General features: G+C 35.6%; 1 protein-coding gene across 1 annotated transcript; it reads right to left on the bottom strand.

Annotated features, from left to right (window-relative positions):
- Positions 1-41: 41 nt before the first annotated feature.
- On the bottom strand, positions 42-18,454 carry LOC115440099 (ras GTPase-activating protein 1). Its single transcript, XM_037436350.1, has 19 exons — positions 17,945-18,454; positions 17,760-17,873; positions 15,329-15,401; positions 14,745-14,898; positions 13,464-13,588; positions 11,478-11,820; positions 10,941-11,234; positions 9,715-9,885; positions 9,142-9,317; positions 8,623-8,695; positions 8,430-8,548; positions 7,804-7,934; positions 7,356-7,525; positions 6,941-7,069; positions 6,361-6,490; positions 4,697-4,851; positions 4,226-4,358; positions 3,821-3,994; positions 42-3,716 (listed from the first exon to the last, which is right to left on the bottom strand). The coding sequence occupies exons 1-18, from the start codon at positions 18,099-18,101 to the stop codon at positions 3,843-3,845; spliced, it is 2,799 nt and encodes a 932-aa protein (XP_037292247.1). The 5' UTR covers positions 18,102-18,454; the 3' UTR covers positions 42-3,716; positions 3,821-3,842.
- Positions 18,455-19,177: the final 723 nt, after the last annotated feature.

Here is a 19,177-nt window from a genome sequence, read left to right as displayed (position 1 = left end):
TTGAAAATATCTGCATAATAGTGGGTAAATAAAATAATCAGTTATTTCAATAGTTTTATTTTATATGACTGGATTTCTAGCACAGATAAAAATTTAATAAAAAACAGTACACACTAAGGGATAGAATATAAAGAGATTACAAAACAGTCACAAAATGTAATACTAATCATTACATACCACATAATTAACCTTGAATAACTTATTGGTGTGACAATTCCACAAAACATGATAACTTCTGTATAGTTCTATTACAATGGAAGCAGTAATTGTGATATGCAAATATTAACAAGTGCACTCACATTACTGTTTTTACAATAAAGTATAAGTTATTCTATTGCATTGAAAAAATCCAATACAAAATAAATAATTATACAAATCAATAGTATACAAAAATCCAATTACACTGTTTAAAAAATGATTAATATAACCTTAATGGAAGAACAAGAGATTTGCAACATAATATAAAACAACTTTTTAGCATTATCAGAACTGCAATTTTAGCAGCTTGGTGGAGACTACAAAAATAAAGTTTCTTTTATGTAACACAATGAACAAGGCGAGAAAAATAAATCAATGATACAAATTGTTAACAATATTAATTCTAATGTTACCTCATGGATATATTTAATCTCTGAATTTCAGTACAAAATTTTGTATCAAATGGGCCGAAACTTGTAATATTTATCACTTTTTGTCACAATTTTGGTGGAAAATCTAATGTGTAATAATACATTATACTAACGTGTCTAATTGGAGCTTATATCAGTCTAGGTATTTCCTATCGTAAGCTAAATAGCACACTTAAATACAGCGACGACATTTCCTCTAGACCTACAGGCTACTTTATTAAACAGCTGAAATTCGATGCATTTGTTTGCATAAACTTAACATTGCTATTTCAGTATTGCATATCTATTGATGTAATAATCAAATATCAACCTTTAAAGCTAAAACACACAAGTTATTTCGGTTTATCTATTCAATTTATAGAATTGTGACCTATGTGTTTATGTTATAACCGTGTATTTGACTTTGACTACGCCATATGGCTATAATTAAGTATATTTTAGAAGCTATCAGTCATTTTCTGACGTTTTACAGAATAATACATGTAGTTTTGAGACAATTCTTTCGCTTATTGAGATCAAGAATGTGCTTCCAAAACTAAGTGGGGCATTGTTTCTTTAAACTCTTGCCTATAAATTAGCACTTTGATGCACAAAACTTTGTGTATTCATTCCTTACTTATCATTTGCTTGCCGTTGTGTTTCGTTCGGCGTTCCTAATAATTCCAGCATTATTAAAATTATGAATATAAAAAAAATTAAAGCAGATTAATCAAATAAGATATTATTACAATATCCCAAAAACGATTTGCAATTTCTAGACAAATCATTATTGTAATATTAGAAACAGTTGTGATGTAAGGAGTATAAATTTATAAATAGAGATAATATGGCACTAGATAATAATATATTATGTAAAAATACAAGTTGATTGAGCAAGAGGAAGGGGAGGAAGTCTTTAAAGCTCGGGGAACATTTCTTTCTGAGACACAACTAGTAAAATAAATTTAAATGGGTTTTAATAAAGAATTACAATTATTATACTGCCGATAGGATAAATTATTTTTCACATAAGATATTTTTCAAACTGACGTAAATACCTTAAAAGTATTTTTAACGGTTAATCACCCGTTGAACTCGAGCCATATTATATTTAAAATGTTGTGTCCCTGAGTTATTTATTACAACAGCCTAGATTATAATATTGAATAATTGAGAGATTTAAACCAGATAAATAATGATAAACGTAGGTAATCACAGAAAGAGAGGAAATAAGGAATAATTAATGGTTATCACAGTGATAAAGTATTTCAAAGTGCACTGCAAAAATTTTAAGTGCAATTTCAAAATGTTGCAATTTTATATTGTTACACCATTTCACCCACAAATCACCACATTCATGCTTTTACTAATACGTTTTTGGTGTCTCACGAGTGCTGGTCAAACTTTACTCTAAAACTAGATATCTACATCTAAAGTTACAGCTTTATGCGTAGGAAATATTGGGATTTATGTAAATTATATGCGAAAATTCAAAGGCAACGTGTGAAGTAGTCAATGGGGAAGTGACATATAGTACAATTTATCATCGTTAAAAATTAAACATACGCAGTGCTTCGTACTGTGTCCTTGAATTTGCATTTATAATTTACACACCTACTTGGGAAATTTACTTACCCAATACAAAAGTTTAAATTAAATAATCAAAGCCGTATAAAAAGTTAATTTCGTAAAGTTGCCTACACAAGATTCCTTATGCCCAACGTCCTAATTTTCTTCTTAAAGCATTTTTAGTAAATACTTATAATTAGTTGTGCTTAAATGTTCATCGCCGCGTGTAATCATGTCATATTACACCCTACAAATGACATGTCATAAGGCTTGTGTATAAAATACTGAGCGTAACCTAAATTCGTGAATATTATACTTTAAAATCCACTTATGATTAAAATAAATGCTCATCAAAACTAAGATTACATAATCATGTCTAGCAATAAATACTTTTAAACACACTAGAGAGCTAAGTTCGATTTCACTTTGAATAAATAATATGGAATACATGGTTTAAATAAAATAATAATATACTTAAAATTAAAGGATACACACATATAAACACACAATCCAACATAATATTTGGCACGAAAAAGCATATTTAATTGAACCAAGCGAAGTGGTGGACAGAGAGAAGACACGTGTAGCTGTTATACTGTCTACAAATCTATTTTATTTAATATTTCTGAATTATGTTGAATGACTAAGCTATTTCAATACGATTTATTATTACGGCAATGTAAGTCTTGGTCAACTCATTCCTCCACCTAGTCTGTATTAAACGCATATTTAACTACAAAAATGTTACGTCACAAAATGTATATCCTCGTGCGTGCGTACTGCCCTTACGCATTTCTGCCCGCAATGTATGAAGACTGTCGAATGTAGAGACTCGAAACTTGAGGGTTTATTCGTCAATAAAAAAATATTAAACCTAAGGGCGTACGGGCGGTCCATGTGCGGAATATTTCAATAACAGTAATTACTGAAATTATTTTAAATTTGTATGCTTCAATAACAGTAATTACTGATATAAGTTTTAAATTTGCATACACAAACTTTTGTTACGAGTGGCAAACCCTCTTAGAAAAAAATCTTCTAAAATAAAATAAATAGACACGCATGTTACCACTCTAGAAGAGATCGTTTTATATAAGGTAATATTTATAAAAAGAAAAATGTAACGATCTACATGAATATCCCACAAAGTTTTTCAATGACTATCCACTACTTCCGACGACTTATATTTATGTTATTACAGAAAGGTTTTAATTTCCAAATTTTAATGCTACATCGACGATAAAGAAACCTTTTTATATTGCATTCGTCATCTATAGTAAGTGCGCGGGTATTCCTAATTGTGTGTTGTATTCAAACCGTCTGTCACGTGCCGCCGCGTCGCATTTCTCATTCGCGGGAACTTCTTGTATAATCCTTGAGGCGGCTATTTGACAGCCGAACATTCCACCGCCCGTGTGCGCGTACTGTAAAGCTTATAACGACTACGCAATACATACGTACAACTATTGAGTACTTATCACTACATCGAAGAACTTATTTCTACGCGCTACGTTTACCGCTTTTCTGATAAATTTTACCCTGGAAAGATACGAAACTATATTAATTGATTATTACGAATACTAAAAATCAATCAGGTATGAAAAATAAAACGATATTTGGAAACAGAAAAAAAATAATCTAACCTGTGTTGTTTGTAGGCGTACCCTATCTGATCATCTCCAAATACTTGTGCTTGTGTTTAGTCAGCATTTCAGTGACGGTAACCAATTTTCGTATAGCAGGTTGGGTCTTGGCCAAGCCTTGAAGCTCAGTGAGATGCGACACGCATATGTGATGTAGTGTCGCCAATTCCTTCGCTAAAAAAATGTCGACAGTAATTAGTATTATATTTTTCAATGAAAAAATAATTGCCTGACACAAAGACATAAAGCAAAAAATAATTTTATTTTGTTGTGGGTTCCACTGACTACTAGGAACACTTTCAATGTAGAAAACAACAAGCGATACAACCGCTTCGTCACGCCCACATAAAAGATCGTCAAAAAGCTATTTATAATATTACAAATTATTGATTATTGATATATTACCAATATCAAAGTTGTTGTTAGAGTTCGGTGGTGGATTCCCTGGGTCCTGAACGTTACTCAACTGGTCCAAAAACACCACCATACGCTCCTTATTTTTCAGTATAAACGGATTCACAACTTCCATATAAGGTTCCTATAATGATACATGTTATTAGTATAACATTACTGAACAATTTCAATAATTAAAAAATTCGGGCTTGAAATTTATTGCCAGATATAGCGATCTTGAAACTTTAATGCCTGTTAAAATAGTCAAGAACGCCCTGATGACAAACGAATGTTGCCAGTAAACAAGTGCTATCAATTTTTTTTAAATATTGGTTCTCATGTAGGACGTAACCAGGTTTCATTTCATGGGGGCAAAATCTCAAATTTTGATTTAGGTGCGGGGGGGAGTGCCTGCCCTATCTACCTACACCCATGTCATGTAGTTGTTGGTAAGTAATAGTATGTGGTGATGCATTGTGGTACCTTGGCGCCGAACTCGACGAGGTTGGCGAGGTTCTGCAGACACTTGGCAACCATCAGTAGAGAGCGCTGCGCGTGCGGCGGCGGCGCCGCGCCCACCAGCCCCCACGCGCGCGGCTCCACCAGCGCCGGGCAGATCAGCCGCAGGAAGATGAACCCTACGCACATATATACATATACGATTATAATAATGGCCATTACCAATATTATTGCCCCAAAACGCAGTTATAAAATTATTGTGAACTAGCTTTTGCCCGCGGCTCCGCCCGCGTTATAAAGTTTTTCAGGCTAAAGTTTTCCGTTATAAAAGTCACGCTATATATTTTCCCGGAAGCCTATGTTCTTCCCAGGGTCTCAAACTGTCTCCATACCAAATTTTATCCTAATACGTTGGGTAGTTTTCGAGTTTAACACGTTCGGGCAGACCCATCGGTCTGCCCGAACGTGTTAAACAAAGTCCCCCGCTGCATCCAGCGGGGGACTTTGTTTTATGATATATTTTTGTAGAACTTTTTAAGAGGAACAATCCCGTCATACATTATTGTTGCATAACTTTAACCGTTTACGCAGCGCACGCAATAGAAGCTCTCAAAACTAATAAATTGTCCCCGTTTTTGCATCATGTTTCATTACTGCTCCGCTCCTATTGGTCATAGCGTGACGATATATAACCTATGGCACTGCTATTCAACACAAAAATATTTTTTCAGTTCGAACCGGTAGTTCCTGAGATTAGCGATTACTGCTCCGCTCCTATTGGGCATAGCGTGATGATATATATAGCCTATAGCATTTCAGGAACAAAGGGCTATCCAACACAAAAATAATTATTCAGTTCAAACTCCTAGTTTCTGAGATTAGCCATTACTGCTCTGCTCCTATTGGTCATAGCGTGATGATATATTGCCTATAGCACTTCACGAACAAAGGGCTATCCAATACAAAATGTTTTTTTTAGTTCGAACCGGTAGTTCCTGAGATTAGCCATTACTGCTCTGCTCCTATTGGGTACATCGTGATGATATATAGCCTATAGCACTCCACGAACAAAAGGCTATCCAACGCAAAAAAACATTTTCAGTTTGGACCGGTAGTTCCTAAGATTAGCCATTACTGCTCCGCTCCTATTGGGTATAGCGTGATGATATATAGCCTATAGCACTCCACGAACATAGGGCTATCCAACGCAAAAAGAATTTTTCAGTTTGGACCGGTAGTTCCTGAGATTAGCGCGTTCAAACAAACAAACAAACTCTTCAACTTTATATAATAGTATAGATAATGATAGTCAATCAATAAAGTTTGCTTATGTTTGCGTATGTTGCGTGAAATAAAGTATTTACCAGTTCTCGTTATCGATATCAGAAGTCGATATAACAAGAGAAACACGCAAATACTACCGCTATAACCCTAAATACTACAACGCTGTACATTATATTCGTATAACACGATGAAATAAATAAGGTCCTAAGAAGTTGTATGCAGATGGCTTTTAACGGATCGTTCTGGAAAACTCTTATCAGTCCGCACTCAATCAGGACCCTACTCCACTTACCAATATTGCAATGGGGTCACTACCGCATTCGTATAAAAAATCTTTACGGCAGATCTTTCTACACTGTGGATATCTGGTGAGTGAAAATGATCAGTTAAAAAATATGCATTACCTGATACAACCCTGGTTCGCACGAATCTCTCGTTGGGCCACTTGGCAACCGCGGCCTTTTGCAGGCAACCGCACAAATACCGCACCGGTCTTGGACAGGCCTCGGGGGACGTGAAAATTGACAGCGTAATCTGCAAGGAACAGTTACAAGGTTGAAATTAATTATAATAAACATTTGTTCGGTAAAAGAGTACCAATAATAAAGTATTGCGCAAGTATTCGTATCGAGTAAGTTAACGTTTAAGTGTTTGTCTGTAGTAGTTCGACAATATTGTACGATAAAAAAAAACATACTGCGCCACACGTCTTGAATTTACTGTCATCATGGTTACACAATTTACTATTCGAAGTCTACACGCATCACATGTTGATGCCGTCGTATTTTAGTTCCAAATTTGCTCACGGGCCTCATTACATTTTTATACAAAAATTTACTAAAACGAAATCATCACTTAACGTAGACTAGTAACGTAAAAGTTCGTGCTTGCTACTCATTTCAGGACTCGCGTCCGCTCGTAAGCATTCGTTCACGCCTCTTCACTCGTTTTGTACTCGGCATATTAGAAACAATTCACACTCACCTGATCAAGGATCATGAGCAAAAATTCAGCGTTGTTACACGCGTCGTCTGGTGAGTCCATTTTCGTCGGGTTCAATTCTGCTGATTGTTTCGAGTCTATTAATTTCTGAACAGTCTCTGCTATTGCGGCCTGTGTACAAATTAATATTTTTATTTTCAGTACCAAGAACTGGGCGGTTATGTTATTGAGTTTCTATTTTAAATGCATTACGACATTGTCATTCAAGTAAACTGTGACAAATAAAATTATTTACTACATACTATAAGAGTTATTGATGGTGATTATAACTTAATGGTACTTCATAGTTATTACTGGTGGTTGTATTGTATTAGAATAACCTTGTAAGATGATTCAATAAGAGCCAGTGTTGAACACTATACTATGCTCTGTGGTGTGCGGTGAGCGGGGTGCGTACCTGCAGGAAGGGCTTGCACTGCGAGTGCATGAACTCGTCGACGACGGCGGTGGCGAGCGAGGCGCCGCGGAACATGGCGCGGTGGTCGGTCTCGCGCGCCACCTCGGCGCCCACCAGCTCGCGCGCCAGCTCCGCGCCGCGCCCGCACTCCGTGAACGCGTGCAGCACCGCTGCGAACACATGCGTACGTATTCTATATTCTTTACAGTATCAATATCACCGGAACTTTCAATTACAACGCACTGAGATGTGATCACTTTAAAATGTTACAATGCCATTTAAATCGGATCAGAATAGTGGTGTGACAACATTTAAATATTGTTTACACATTCACATTCAAAAACAATAAATCACTTTTGAAATAAATTTTTTGGGGTAATTACCCCAAACTCTTCAATCATTTCAGTTTTTAAAAAATGCACTCTAAATAAATACTAGAAACACTCACACGTGGCCAACGGTTGCCTGTCAGTACGACACAGATCTGCCAACGCCTTGACAGCAAGCAGGCCTGGCTCGAGCAGCAGTTGGCGAAGCGGGTTGTATTCCTCGCGGGGCATTACCAGTTCTTGCATATACCTGTGCCGACAAGTCATTGCTTGATTATAATTATTACATATGATAAGTAAACAATTGACCTAAAAATTTACCTAAGATTAATGGGTCAGAGGAATTGTTACTGGCTCTTTACTTTTGTGTATGAGATATATTGTATTAGATTGGTCATATGACTCAGGCTTAACTTTATATGGGTTAGTATTTTTTTTTCCATGGTAGGCAAACGAGCAAGCGGTCCGCGATGGTAAGCAGCATCCGCCGCCCATGGACTAAAGCAATGCCAGAAACACAGCTAAGCCGATGCCTCCCTAAAGTTTGACATCAAATTAACATGGGTATGGTATATGAAATATATGTCGGCAAGGAATATAGGGGTGGTATTGGTTCAAGATCATATTCCAATATTTTATTTTATTTATTAGGTTTTCCAGCATATTTAACACTATGATTACAATAATTTAAATATTATAACTTATAGCTATAAAGTAAGTCCAAGTAACTTTAACCATAAAATACCTTATGCGCAGTCTTAAAGAGCCCCATTCACCGATCGGAGTCATTCCAGCGAGAGCATACCACTCCTCGATTTCTTCGCCATTCGCTAAGCTCGCCAGTTCAATTGTTAATTCGGCCACCTGAAATAACAATAAAGGACATAACATTTGACATAGAAATATGAACACTATTGTTTTAATATAGAGGTTATTACTTCGGATTCCTTGCCCCTCTTTCCGGTATTGTGAACTGTGATTGTGAATGACGTCACATCTGGAGGCACGTCGCTGTTAATAAAATAAAATAATTTAGTTATATGATAATGTTTGCAAATATGTCTGTGGTAGTTTGTGATATATAGTATTATGAAAAATTTCTAGAAGAATCTTATCAAATGTCAAAGTACTAATTTGATGCAGTGATTTTGTGGCCATTACGTTATAGATCTATTTCGTCTGGCACCGAAAAATTTAATTTTATAGTATGTATTGTACCCTATAATTAAGTCACTTTCCACTAGGCTTAACCCTAATATTTTCAAAGAATTGGACTGTTGTTAGTTGAGTCTTGTAAGATGAGAGCAATGGTATCCATAATACAAGTTGAATCTATTTGGATACCGCATTCATAAACAGTTTACTTTCCCTAATCTTAGTGTTTATTTACCTTAGTGAAGACAATAAGGACAATTTCAAAATGATTTGATTTTGTATGGATGGTATTAGTTACTGACTCGAAGACGAACTCGTCGTCCCAGTGCGGGTCGGGCGAGGGGCGCGGGCGCGTGCGCGCCACGGGCGCGGCGCCCAGCGCCAGGCGCAGGTGCGGGCGCGGCGCCAGGCGCGCGGGCAGCCGGTGCGCCGTCAGGCACCGCACGCGCAGCGCGCGCAGCCACACCACGCGCGCCACCTGCACACACACCGCACGTCACCTCTGAGTGCACTATACAGTCTATACCGTACCGAATAATGTTAACAACCCTTCCTGCATGAAACTTCTTACGGAATATAAAAACACCACCACGCAATTTTCCAGTGTAAAAATGAACCAGTATGTTTTCATTTACTTCTTAGACACATTTAAAAAACATTATAAACTTACGTTTAATTAAAAGAGTAAGAGTAAACTAAGACCCATTAAATAATGTTCCGAGCGTGAAATAACCTGATTGCGCTGCTCGCCTGTGCGCGCTTTGACAGAGATCACCAACCGTCTTTAAAATATATACATAGATTTACAGTTTTATACGTTTATCATATAACTAATAAAACACGTATATAATGTCATTTCAACAACCAGTCCGTACCTTGCACTGGTGCCTGGCCTGCTGCGGCACACACAGCGGCCGCAGCGCCTCGAGCCACGCGCGCTCCTCGGCGGCGGAGTTGGCCGCCAGGAACGTGTGGGTGGAGAGACACGGCAGGGCGCGCTCCACCAGTTGGAAACAGAACTCACGCTCCCAGAGAGACTCGTGGACCTGTAAAAAAATTACAGAATATTATTGTTTTTCGTATTTTCTTTTAGTCTTCAGCTCTTTTTTACCGTGCTATAAAGTATTGTATAGCAATCGTGTTTGACAATTTAAAAAAACTCAAACTAACCTGTTTTTCTACAAAAAATGTGTAATAGAATTATTAACGCATCTATCTCGACTAGATTGATTCATATATTGCGCATTTTTGCAACATGTGAATAACAACAGGAAAGACTTAAATAAATGATAGCAAACAGTTTTCCGCATTGTTATAAAATAAAATCGTATTTTATACCGAATCGTTGTTCTATTTATATAAAGTTCATAAATTGCAACAGGAATATGCCATTATTACCTTACTGATGACACAATTATTTTTATTGAGTCGTTTTACAAGATGGAAATGTATATTATAATTAATATTGTTAATCAAATTAACAGTAATCAAGGTAATACTTATAATAGGTAATAGAATATCATACGTCTAAAAGACGCAACTGTAACTCTATAGATTCTTCTTATTCGTAGTAGAAAAGAATTTTATCTATCACAAAATATATTCCACTAGCTTTTGCTCTGGGATTTGCCCGCGTGAAAGTATTTTTTTTAGATAAATGTCTCGCTATGTATTTTCTCGGGATGGAAAGCCAAAAGCCAATCCTTCCCAGTATTGCAAACTATCTCCATACCAAATTTCATCGAAGTCCGTTGTGTAGTTTTTGAGTTTATCACGTTTAGACAGGCAGACGGATGCGGCGAACGACTTTGTTTCATAATATATTTTTTTAGAACTTTTTAAGAGGAACAATTCCGTCATACATGATTGTTCTATGTTGTGGGGTCGAATGCAGAGTAGGGCAAATTGTTTTTTTGGTTCAAATATGAACCTCGGATTCGGGAATTGGTGCGTGATACGGCGATAGGCTGACACAGCAGGCTTGGCGAAGAGTTGGTTGCACCTCTGGTCACCCTTTCAGATATCAAAGCGTCAGGTTTGTCTATTTTTTTGTTTTATACCTAGTAAGATATATAAAATTGACAGTTTTTTAGGTACACACCTGATACAAATAAGCGCACGACAAATCAATCAACCCCTTTGGCTTGGTCCTTTTCGGCGAGTCGTAGAAGTAGAGATGCGTATCAGTGCCCTCTTGCAACAGCACGAAGTACAATGCCTTCCATTTCTTAGCGGCCTTGTCGGACTTCTTGTTCAGATACCCTTGGTGCTTGATTCCCTTCATCTTGTTCAGACCGATCTGGTCCCTGCATTCGCGCAGTGTCGCGTATATTTTCTCAGCCGCAGCGCCGGTCGTGTTCTGCTGCGGTTCGATCTGGTGACCTTCGGCGATTAACTGGAAACATAAAACAATATTTAACCATTTTTAGTTAAAAGGTTATTGCTGAGAGACATGAGTGGATTGTAAAATACTTACTATATATACCTTTTCCTCATAACAACAACCTGGATTATTCAGGAAATATTGTATGTATTATTAAGTAATTAATATCCACTTCTTGCTGTCAACATGTTACATTCATCTGCGGCCGACTGTACAAAATTATGATTCTAATTCAAATAAAGAAATATAACTCACAGGCTGTCCCAATGTATGTCCTTCAACAATCTGCTCCTTCCTATATCTGTTGATCACGGCGTCCAAGCATTCAAAAGTCCTGCCACCCATCAGATACCTCACCCCTTTCTTCTCTATCCTGAACCTTTGGATCTGGTTGTTGATGTGGAAGAACAAGGAGTAATCCCCGGGGGAGTTGTCCGAGGGTCTGACGAGGAAGCTGCCCGGGCCGGCCTTCACCAGCATGTCAACTGCCTCACTCTTGGTGCAGTTCGGGTGGAACCACGAGAAAACCGTGTTGGGGTCTATGGAAGGATCTAGATCCTCGACCAGCTCTCTGAAGATCATTCCTTGTTCACCAGTTCTGGTTGGGTAAAAGAATTTAATGATTGTATCAAATATTTCTTAAATACGAACTAAAGGTAATGTAAGATATACGAAAATATTTATATGTGCAAATATACAGAGTTACCTGTATAATGCTGAAGAGTTTGTTTGTTTAAACGCGCTAGTCTAAGGTACTAATAAACAGAATTTGAAAACTTTTTCACAAGGGAGGAACCGGTATCAAAAGCTAGTTATTAAATAGCAATGGAATTTTATTTTATTTTTTATTTCTTTAAATGACGAGACGAGCTTGCCGTTCGCCTGATGCTAAACGAAAGGACCGCCCATAAACAGTAGAAACACCATCCAACACCTTGAAGTACAAAGTATTGTTTGGTATTCCACTGCGCTCGCCATTCTGAGACGTGAGATGTTACGTCTCATTATGTCCAGTAGTGACTACACACTGCTACTTGGCGACAGAAATAGACATTGCGATGGTACCTACCGAGGTGGACTCCCACATATGAGAGGCCGACCACCAGTAAGTAACTAACTGATTTCATAAAATTAAACTGCTAATTAACTGCTCCACATTCCCAGTGTGTCATTTTAGAGATATACAAAAGATCCTTGACTAAGGCTTTACCTCAAGAGCTTTCAAAACCAAATACAAATTATGATCTCATGCGAATAGAGGACATGACTACACTATCCAACAATTAGTTTCACGATTAAGGCCAACGGATGTGATGATTCTATGTTTTGTGTTCGATAAAGGATACACATTATTTAATAAGTATACTTGCAATCAGCAGGATGTGAGATATACATCATGGAATTACACGGATATGTCGATGCCAAGGTAAATTTCGATTGTTTCATTGTACATAATATTGTTTTTCATTAGTATATATCAATAATGTAATGCGCAAAGAATGCGTTATATACCTAGCGGAAAAATATCTAAAAATATTTTCGCCACTGCATTATTATTAACAGGATATAATAGCTATATGATTAATTCTATGGTCGACAATTTACCTTTAACGTTTTCTCTTTTAACAGTAATGACAAATGACAATAAATAAAAATATTACTCTATTGAAATTTAGTAAACAAATGTGTTCTTTTTGATACTCAATATACAATAGAAGAAAATTGTGGACAACACAGCTCAAGCGCGTTGATGTCAGTCACAAAAAATAACAATAACAGTTTTGCTGTTGCATTACACACAAATCGCAGGGTATACAAATGGTATTTAAAATAAGAATTTGTAAAAATTAAGAATAGTGTGAAGTTTGCACACAACATTGGATTGAGATAACGAAAGATTCAAAAACTGGAGAGAAACTATTAATTTAAGAAAAAGGAAATATTGGATACTAGCCTTTGCCTGCGGCTCCATCTGCGTGAATGTTTTTCCGGGATAAATATTTTCCCGGGATAAAAAATTGCCTATATCACTCAGGAGAAGTGTAGCTTGCTATTAATGAATAATAATCCAAAATTGATTTAGTAGTTCCTAAGTTTGGCGCGTTCAAACAAACTCTTCAGCTTTATATATTAGTACATGTTTTAGTTTCCACAAAACGAATATTAAAACTAGTTAAACGAGTCTCATTTAAAAAACAAGCATTGCTATAAACATATTCATTAAAAAACATACTGACATACCTGTGAGCCGTGACCCACAGCCAGCCGTCGCCCATGTCGTTGTGCACGAAGAATATATCGCCTTTTTGAAACGTCAACTCGTCCGTGTCGGGCATTTTGGTGTACGGCAGTATGGCAACTACCCTCTGAAAAAGATGGCTCAGCTTAGGGGCCGTTCAAGTATTACGTAACGTAATTTGGAGGGGGGGGGGGGCGTCTTGTTAAACGTTACGATGCGTTACAGGGGCGGGAGAGGGAGTTCGTACAAAACGTTATGTAACATTTGTTTTTTTATCTTAAAACAATAACAAAGGTATTTTACCGACTTTACGGTACTTTGCGTGACATAATTGTGAATATTAGAAAAAAAATGACACTTTACAGTTACGTAACTTTTGGAGGGAAGGGCGGGAGCGCACAGGAAAACGTTACGGTGCGTAACATAGGTCGATGGGTGACTAAAAAATCTTCAAAAATTGCGTTACGTAATACGTGAACGGCCCCTTAGACTGGGTGATGCTGGTTTTATTGATGGTATATTGGTACCCGCTCGAATAGCGACCACCGTGCAGAAGGTATAAAAACAGCCATAACGATCTATGTAAATGTCCTTTGCGGGATACTGTGTATCCAGTTTTGAAAAGGCCGGCATATTTATTTTGACTAGGGACAGACAATCGCCTCTTATTTCATTTGGACAGCACTACTGTTACCATCAATTGGAGTCAATTAGTCGTACCACTATAAAAAAATGTTTTAAACATAAATAAAACTCTGTTAGTAATAATTGTTTTCTAGACCCACTAAAATAGTACAGTCTGCAACCCCGTTTAAGAATTTTATTAAGTCGGTGATACGTAGATACATAATACGAATAAAATTTAAACAAAATTATTCGAAACTGAAGTTCATTACTGCTATTTCATCATATTGTCGATAAGATTTGTCAAAGGCCGGGACAAAATACGATTTCAACTTGTATTAAGAATGTAACATGTCTTACTTTGTCTTTGTCGAACACTTGTTTCTAGACAAAATATAAGGATATCGTTGATGTAGCTTCGAATATTAGGTGCCGAGACAAACCCTTTTAGGTCTACTGGTACCGGTGCAATGAAATCCATTTGTAATTTGTATTGTAAAATAATTAAAAAAAAAACACTATGCCATTTACCATTACAAAAAGGAACAAAAAAACTGAAACATTAAATTTCTGACAACAAGCCCACAATTTCATTGCTTGTATCACAGAGCCAAATTCAGATGAGAAATGGGGGGTCAAAACAAAGAAAATTCGTTAACCTTTTTATCATTAACCGGTTCCGGAGGAGGAACCGGCTCCACAAGCCTTTCACGCTTCAGTAGATCCGAACAGTGACTATAGAAGCCGACGAGCTCGGTCAGGGAATCAAACTGACGACCACCTATGTAGTAATCACCACAGACAGCCGTTATCCTGTGAAAAGATATGATCTTAAAATACAAGGCATTTATATTATTTTGGCTAGCTTTTACTACTACTTTTTCTAATAAACTAGAAGGTCACAGACCAATTATTAGGACTTGTGGGAGTTGATATTACTCAGACTGATGAACACAGTGTAGTCTCTTGTAGAAATTTTGAATTCAAAGTTCTGGCTGGAATTGTAATTATTCATAAACACTGGGCCTGCTTACTATCAAGTAACCAACTTCTTTTGTTTATTCACATAAATAAACGTCGAAATCATGACCACATAATACGAACATTTGCATTACCGATATATACAGACTACCATTATCCTTCAATCCACAATTCATATCGACCTAAATGAAAATAAAATAAGTCTAAGGTATATTTATTTTTATCAGTTACGTGAATTATAGTTAGTAAAAGGATGACTCACCGAAAGTGATTGATTCCGGTGCGTCCCAAATAACTTAAGACATACGAGCCGGGCTTACGGTCACTTTCGCGAACTGTAAACAAAGTATCAACTTCTTGAACCTATGGATTAAATAAAAATATGGACAAAAATATTCGACAGAATATTGAAAGATAATTTACAACCTACATTAGTTGATAACCTATTAATTATAAGCATGATTTGTAATAGTAATATGTTTCCAATACATAAAATAAGAAAGTATAAATAGACATATTCAGGGACATAAATAACTTACATGTAGCAATTAAATAACAAAAAAAATAAAGAACATGTTATGTAGTGATAAATTGTTGATGTCATAATACCAAGTTTCTAATCATGACCATACATGGAATAATTGTCTGCAAGTCGTAGGCTTGTAACAAATTTATAATGAACACTGACCCTTATTGCCCTTTATTCAACATACATTATGTGAATACGAAATTACATTTCACAAACCAATGAACCATAAAATATTTGTGTGGGTTTGGGACCCATGTGTTGTAACCAAATTAGACCACTGTTTATAATGTATTGTGGTGATACAAAAGAACTTGGTTTAATGTTATTGCATTGACATTACATATCTATCATTCACATTTATTTACTATGTTCCTATCAAAGCCATTATTTTACTTGGCAAATAAACATAAGAAAGCAATACTCTAAACAAATATATGTGTACCTATGAAAATAGGGTTGTACTTTTCTTATTGAGACTTCAAAGGAAAGAAGTTACTCTGACATTAACTATGTGTTTCTTATTATAAATTACTAGTATAGAATCTACTAATGAAAACTAAAGCATTTAGCCATATTAAGCATTTACGTGTCGCGGTGTCTGGGCGATGCGCACATACTCAAAACTAAGTTCCTGTGACTAACTTACTTGTCGTCAAATTGTGATGAATGCTAACTACTAGTAACGGCCTAAGCCGACGCGAGAAAGAAAGCAAAGAAGAAAACGATGCAAGGCTAGGAATGGAACAAAAAGCTTCCTGATTTGAATAGTTTCATCTATGAGATGCTAAAAATGGTCTTTCAAGGAACCAAGCAAGGCTTTGATAAGCACAAGACCCAGGGTGAATGGGTGATGCCCCCCGCCCCCAATCCACCTCTGCTAACTACACATCTAAAATAATTGAGTCTAAATTAGATATTGATATGTTTCATAATTTGTTAAAAAGTCAGAGCAAGACTGGCAGAATTTGGTCTAAGATAGATAATTTTGTAATGGTTTTAGAAAATACAGTTACCTAACACAGTAAACAATGAGAAAAATATTTCAAAGAATATTGGAATTTACATTCCAACATGATTGCACAACTATATTGTATCATGATAAATATTCCTGGGAAATATGTAACAAAGACCATTGTCTGTTGAATGTAAGTCATTTTGTGATTTTACCTTACATACATCAATACTATATAAAAATTCATATTTTGATTTGCAAGAAATGTATCTAAGTTTTACAAATGATGTTACCTCCATTGAATGGTATTAGAACAATAGTTCATGATCCTAAGGATATTATAGTTTAGGTTCCATTTGAGTTACAGCAACCAAATAACTTGTATATCAAAATTTCATATTTTTTTTTTATATTAGCTTGGCAAACGGGCTTCACTGCACCTGATGTTAAGCTTAATGAAGCCTATAGAAAGTAATAATTACACTGGTACTGTAAGAGAAGTAATTAACAAGGATAAACAATACCTTTGCCAAGTATTTCATATGTGTTTTGTGTGTTATTTATGAAAAAATAACAACATTTTTGTACCTTTAATTTTTTAGTTAGTAGCCAAGATTAATGTTTATTTAATTGGTATATTATGTAGTTAAGCAAGATAAAATCCTGTTTCTCAGACAAGACTGTGTAAAATAATTATAAATATTTTATAAATAATAAGAAACAAAGTATATTATGTGTCTTGAAATTTTTTATTGTGTCATTTTTTTTTATTTCCGAACATTGGTAAATAATTTTCATACACAGTATAACTTAAATTGTTATTACTTTTTTCACACTGTTTCCAATGAAAAATATAATTTTATAGTAAACATCTCATTTTTATGTTCCTATGGACCCAATAGGGAACTAAACAATAAGGACATATATGTAACTCAATTTTGAAAATGAGATGACTTAAGAATTTATTTTAAAAAACACTAGTTGATACCATAGTTGTTATGGTTCTAGTCATCCCACAGATTTGTTTTTATTAAAAATACTTGAAAATGCTTTTTGATTTTCATAGAAATATATCAGTATCTAAATAATAAAGAAGATATTTCAATATATTCCATAATAATTTTAAATTAAGCAATGTATCAATCAATATTGATTTTACTCTCACAGAAATTACTTTGAAAATCTATTTGCATTACAGATAAGAACACTCACCTAGGTAACTGCCCAATTTTCCAGCAGCCCACAGTCTTTCCTCTGAAGTATACCTGTCCAAACGGCCATGGTACCACTCGGTCTCTGGTGGTGCCAAAACAGCCTGACGTTCGCCTAAACGAAATTGCGTGTTATGGATAAAAATTACAAAACAAAACCTATTTATCACATTAGTCTCTGATTACCGTTAGTACTTGGCCCGTCGGCTTCATCGAGTTCTAGATCGGCCGCCAGCTCGGCTATATCACCTCCCCCGTCTTCGGATTCCGTCGACGGAGAACCCAACTTGTCCTTTACAGGGGGTCCGATAGGCGCCCCCATAGCGCGAATTAAATCAGCCATACTTTCAACAAACGGGAATATACGCACCGAAATCCCTCACTTATGCACCGTAGATAAAAACCAGTGACTCATAGTTTATTCAGAATCCGAGTGATATACATTTTTTAATAAATATCTCAAACGTGTTTACAATAAATGCTAAAGAATTATATATCAACACTAAAAGGGAAACACAAACTAAAATACATGAATATATAAAGGGAAATAATTTACTACCAATAATTACTACATAAAGACGTAAAAATCATATTCTTAAGAAAACTATAAACATATTTCCCAAATTACTCAAAATTTTCTTTCACTAGTATTCACTAGGTACGCCCGCACCTACAGATTAAAATACAAACTGACTCGTGTTGCCATTTATGATTTATAGGCTAAAAAAACATTGTAGGTAGTTTGAAATTGAATTTTTATATATTATATATTTTTCACCTACTTATCTTTTTGTTTACCATTGCATAGAGCCATGGATAGAAACCCTCAAGGTCCATTTTCATACATTTTGTTTCGCCTTTAATCTGGGTAACTAAACAAGTATTGGCAAGTAAAGAATTTAAATTCACGTCTAGTTAGTGATTAGTTCTCGCAGTTGAAAGAAAAATGTAAAAATAATTAATAATCATGGATATTTCTGCCTTTAAAATTTCGTCATATTAAATGGACCTTGAGGTATCGCCAAGAGCACTATTCATAGAACCTAGTCTATCTGATGGTTTATTTATCATTGTCAAAAAAACATTTTCATACCAATTCATATTTTGTAGAAAAACAATGTTTACTGGTTTTATAAAGACCAGAATAATTATTTTTGACTGAAACTAACATACAAACCATTTATTTATTGTGAGAACAGACGACTTTGAACATCACTAGGCACTCAAAAATATTAATGTTCTAGTGACATAGGTATCAATAAATATAATACCTATCTTACAAGAACTTGATCCAATATCAGGATGGGTAAATGAAAAATATATCTATATATATTGTACACTTATATAATATCGATATATTAAGTTAAAATCAGAATTAAATATGACCATCACGTCATATTAAAAATAAATAGTTTGAAT

Source organism: Manduca sexta, chromosome 8 (genome assembly GCF_014839805.1).
Source record: "Manduca sexta isolate Smith_Timp_Sample1 chromosome 8, JHU_Msex_v1.0, whole genome shotgun sequence".
NCBI lineage: Eukaryota > Metazoa > Arthropoda > Insecta > Lepidoptera > Sphingidae > Manduca > Manduca sexta.
Note: the sequence above shows the minus strand (reverse complement) of the source record. Positions and strands in the feature narration are given on the sequence as shown.

Excerpts from the sequence above, each read along its gene's own strand:
- LOC115440099 (XM_037436350.1), bottom strand. The coding sequence starts at position 18,101 with ATGGCTGATTTAATTCGCGCTATGGGGGCGCCTATCGGACCCCCTGTA. Across the intron at positions 8,549-8,622 it reads AGAGGGGCAAGGAATCCGAA|GTGGCCGAATTAACAATTGA; the intron begins GTAATAACCTCT and ends TTGTTATTTCAG. Across the intron at positions 7,070-7,355 it reads AGTGCAAGCCCTTCCTGCAG|GCCGCAATAGCAGAGACTGT; the intron begins GTACGCACCCCG and ends ATTTGTACACAG.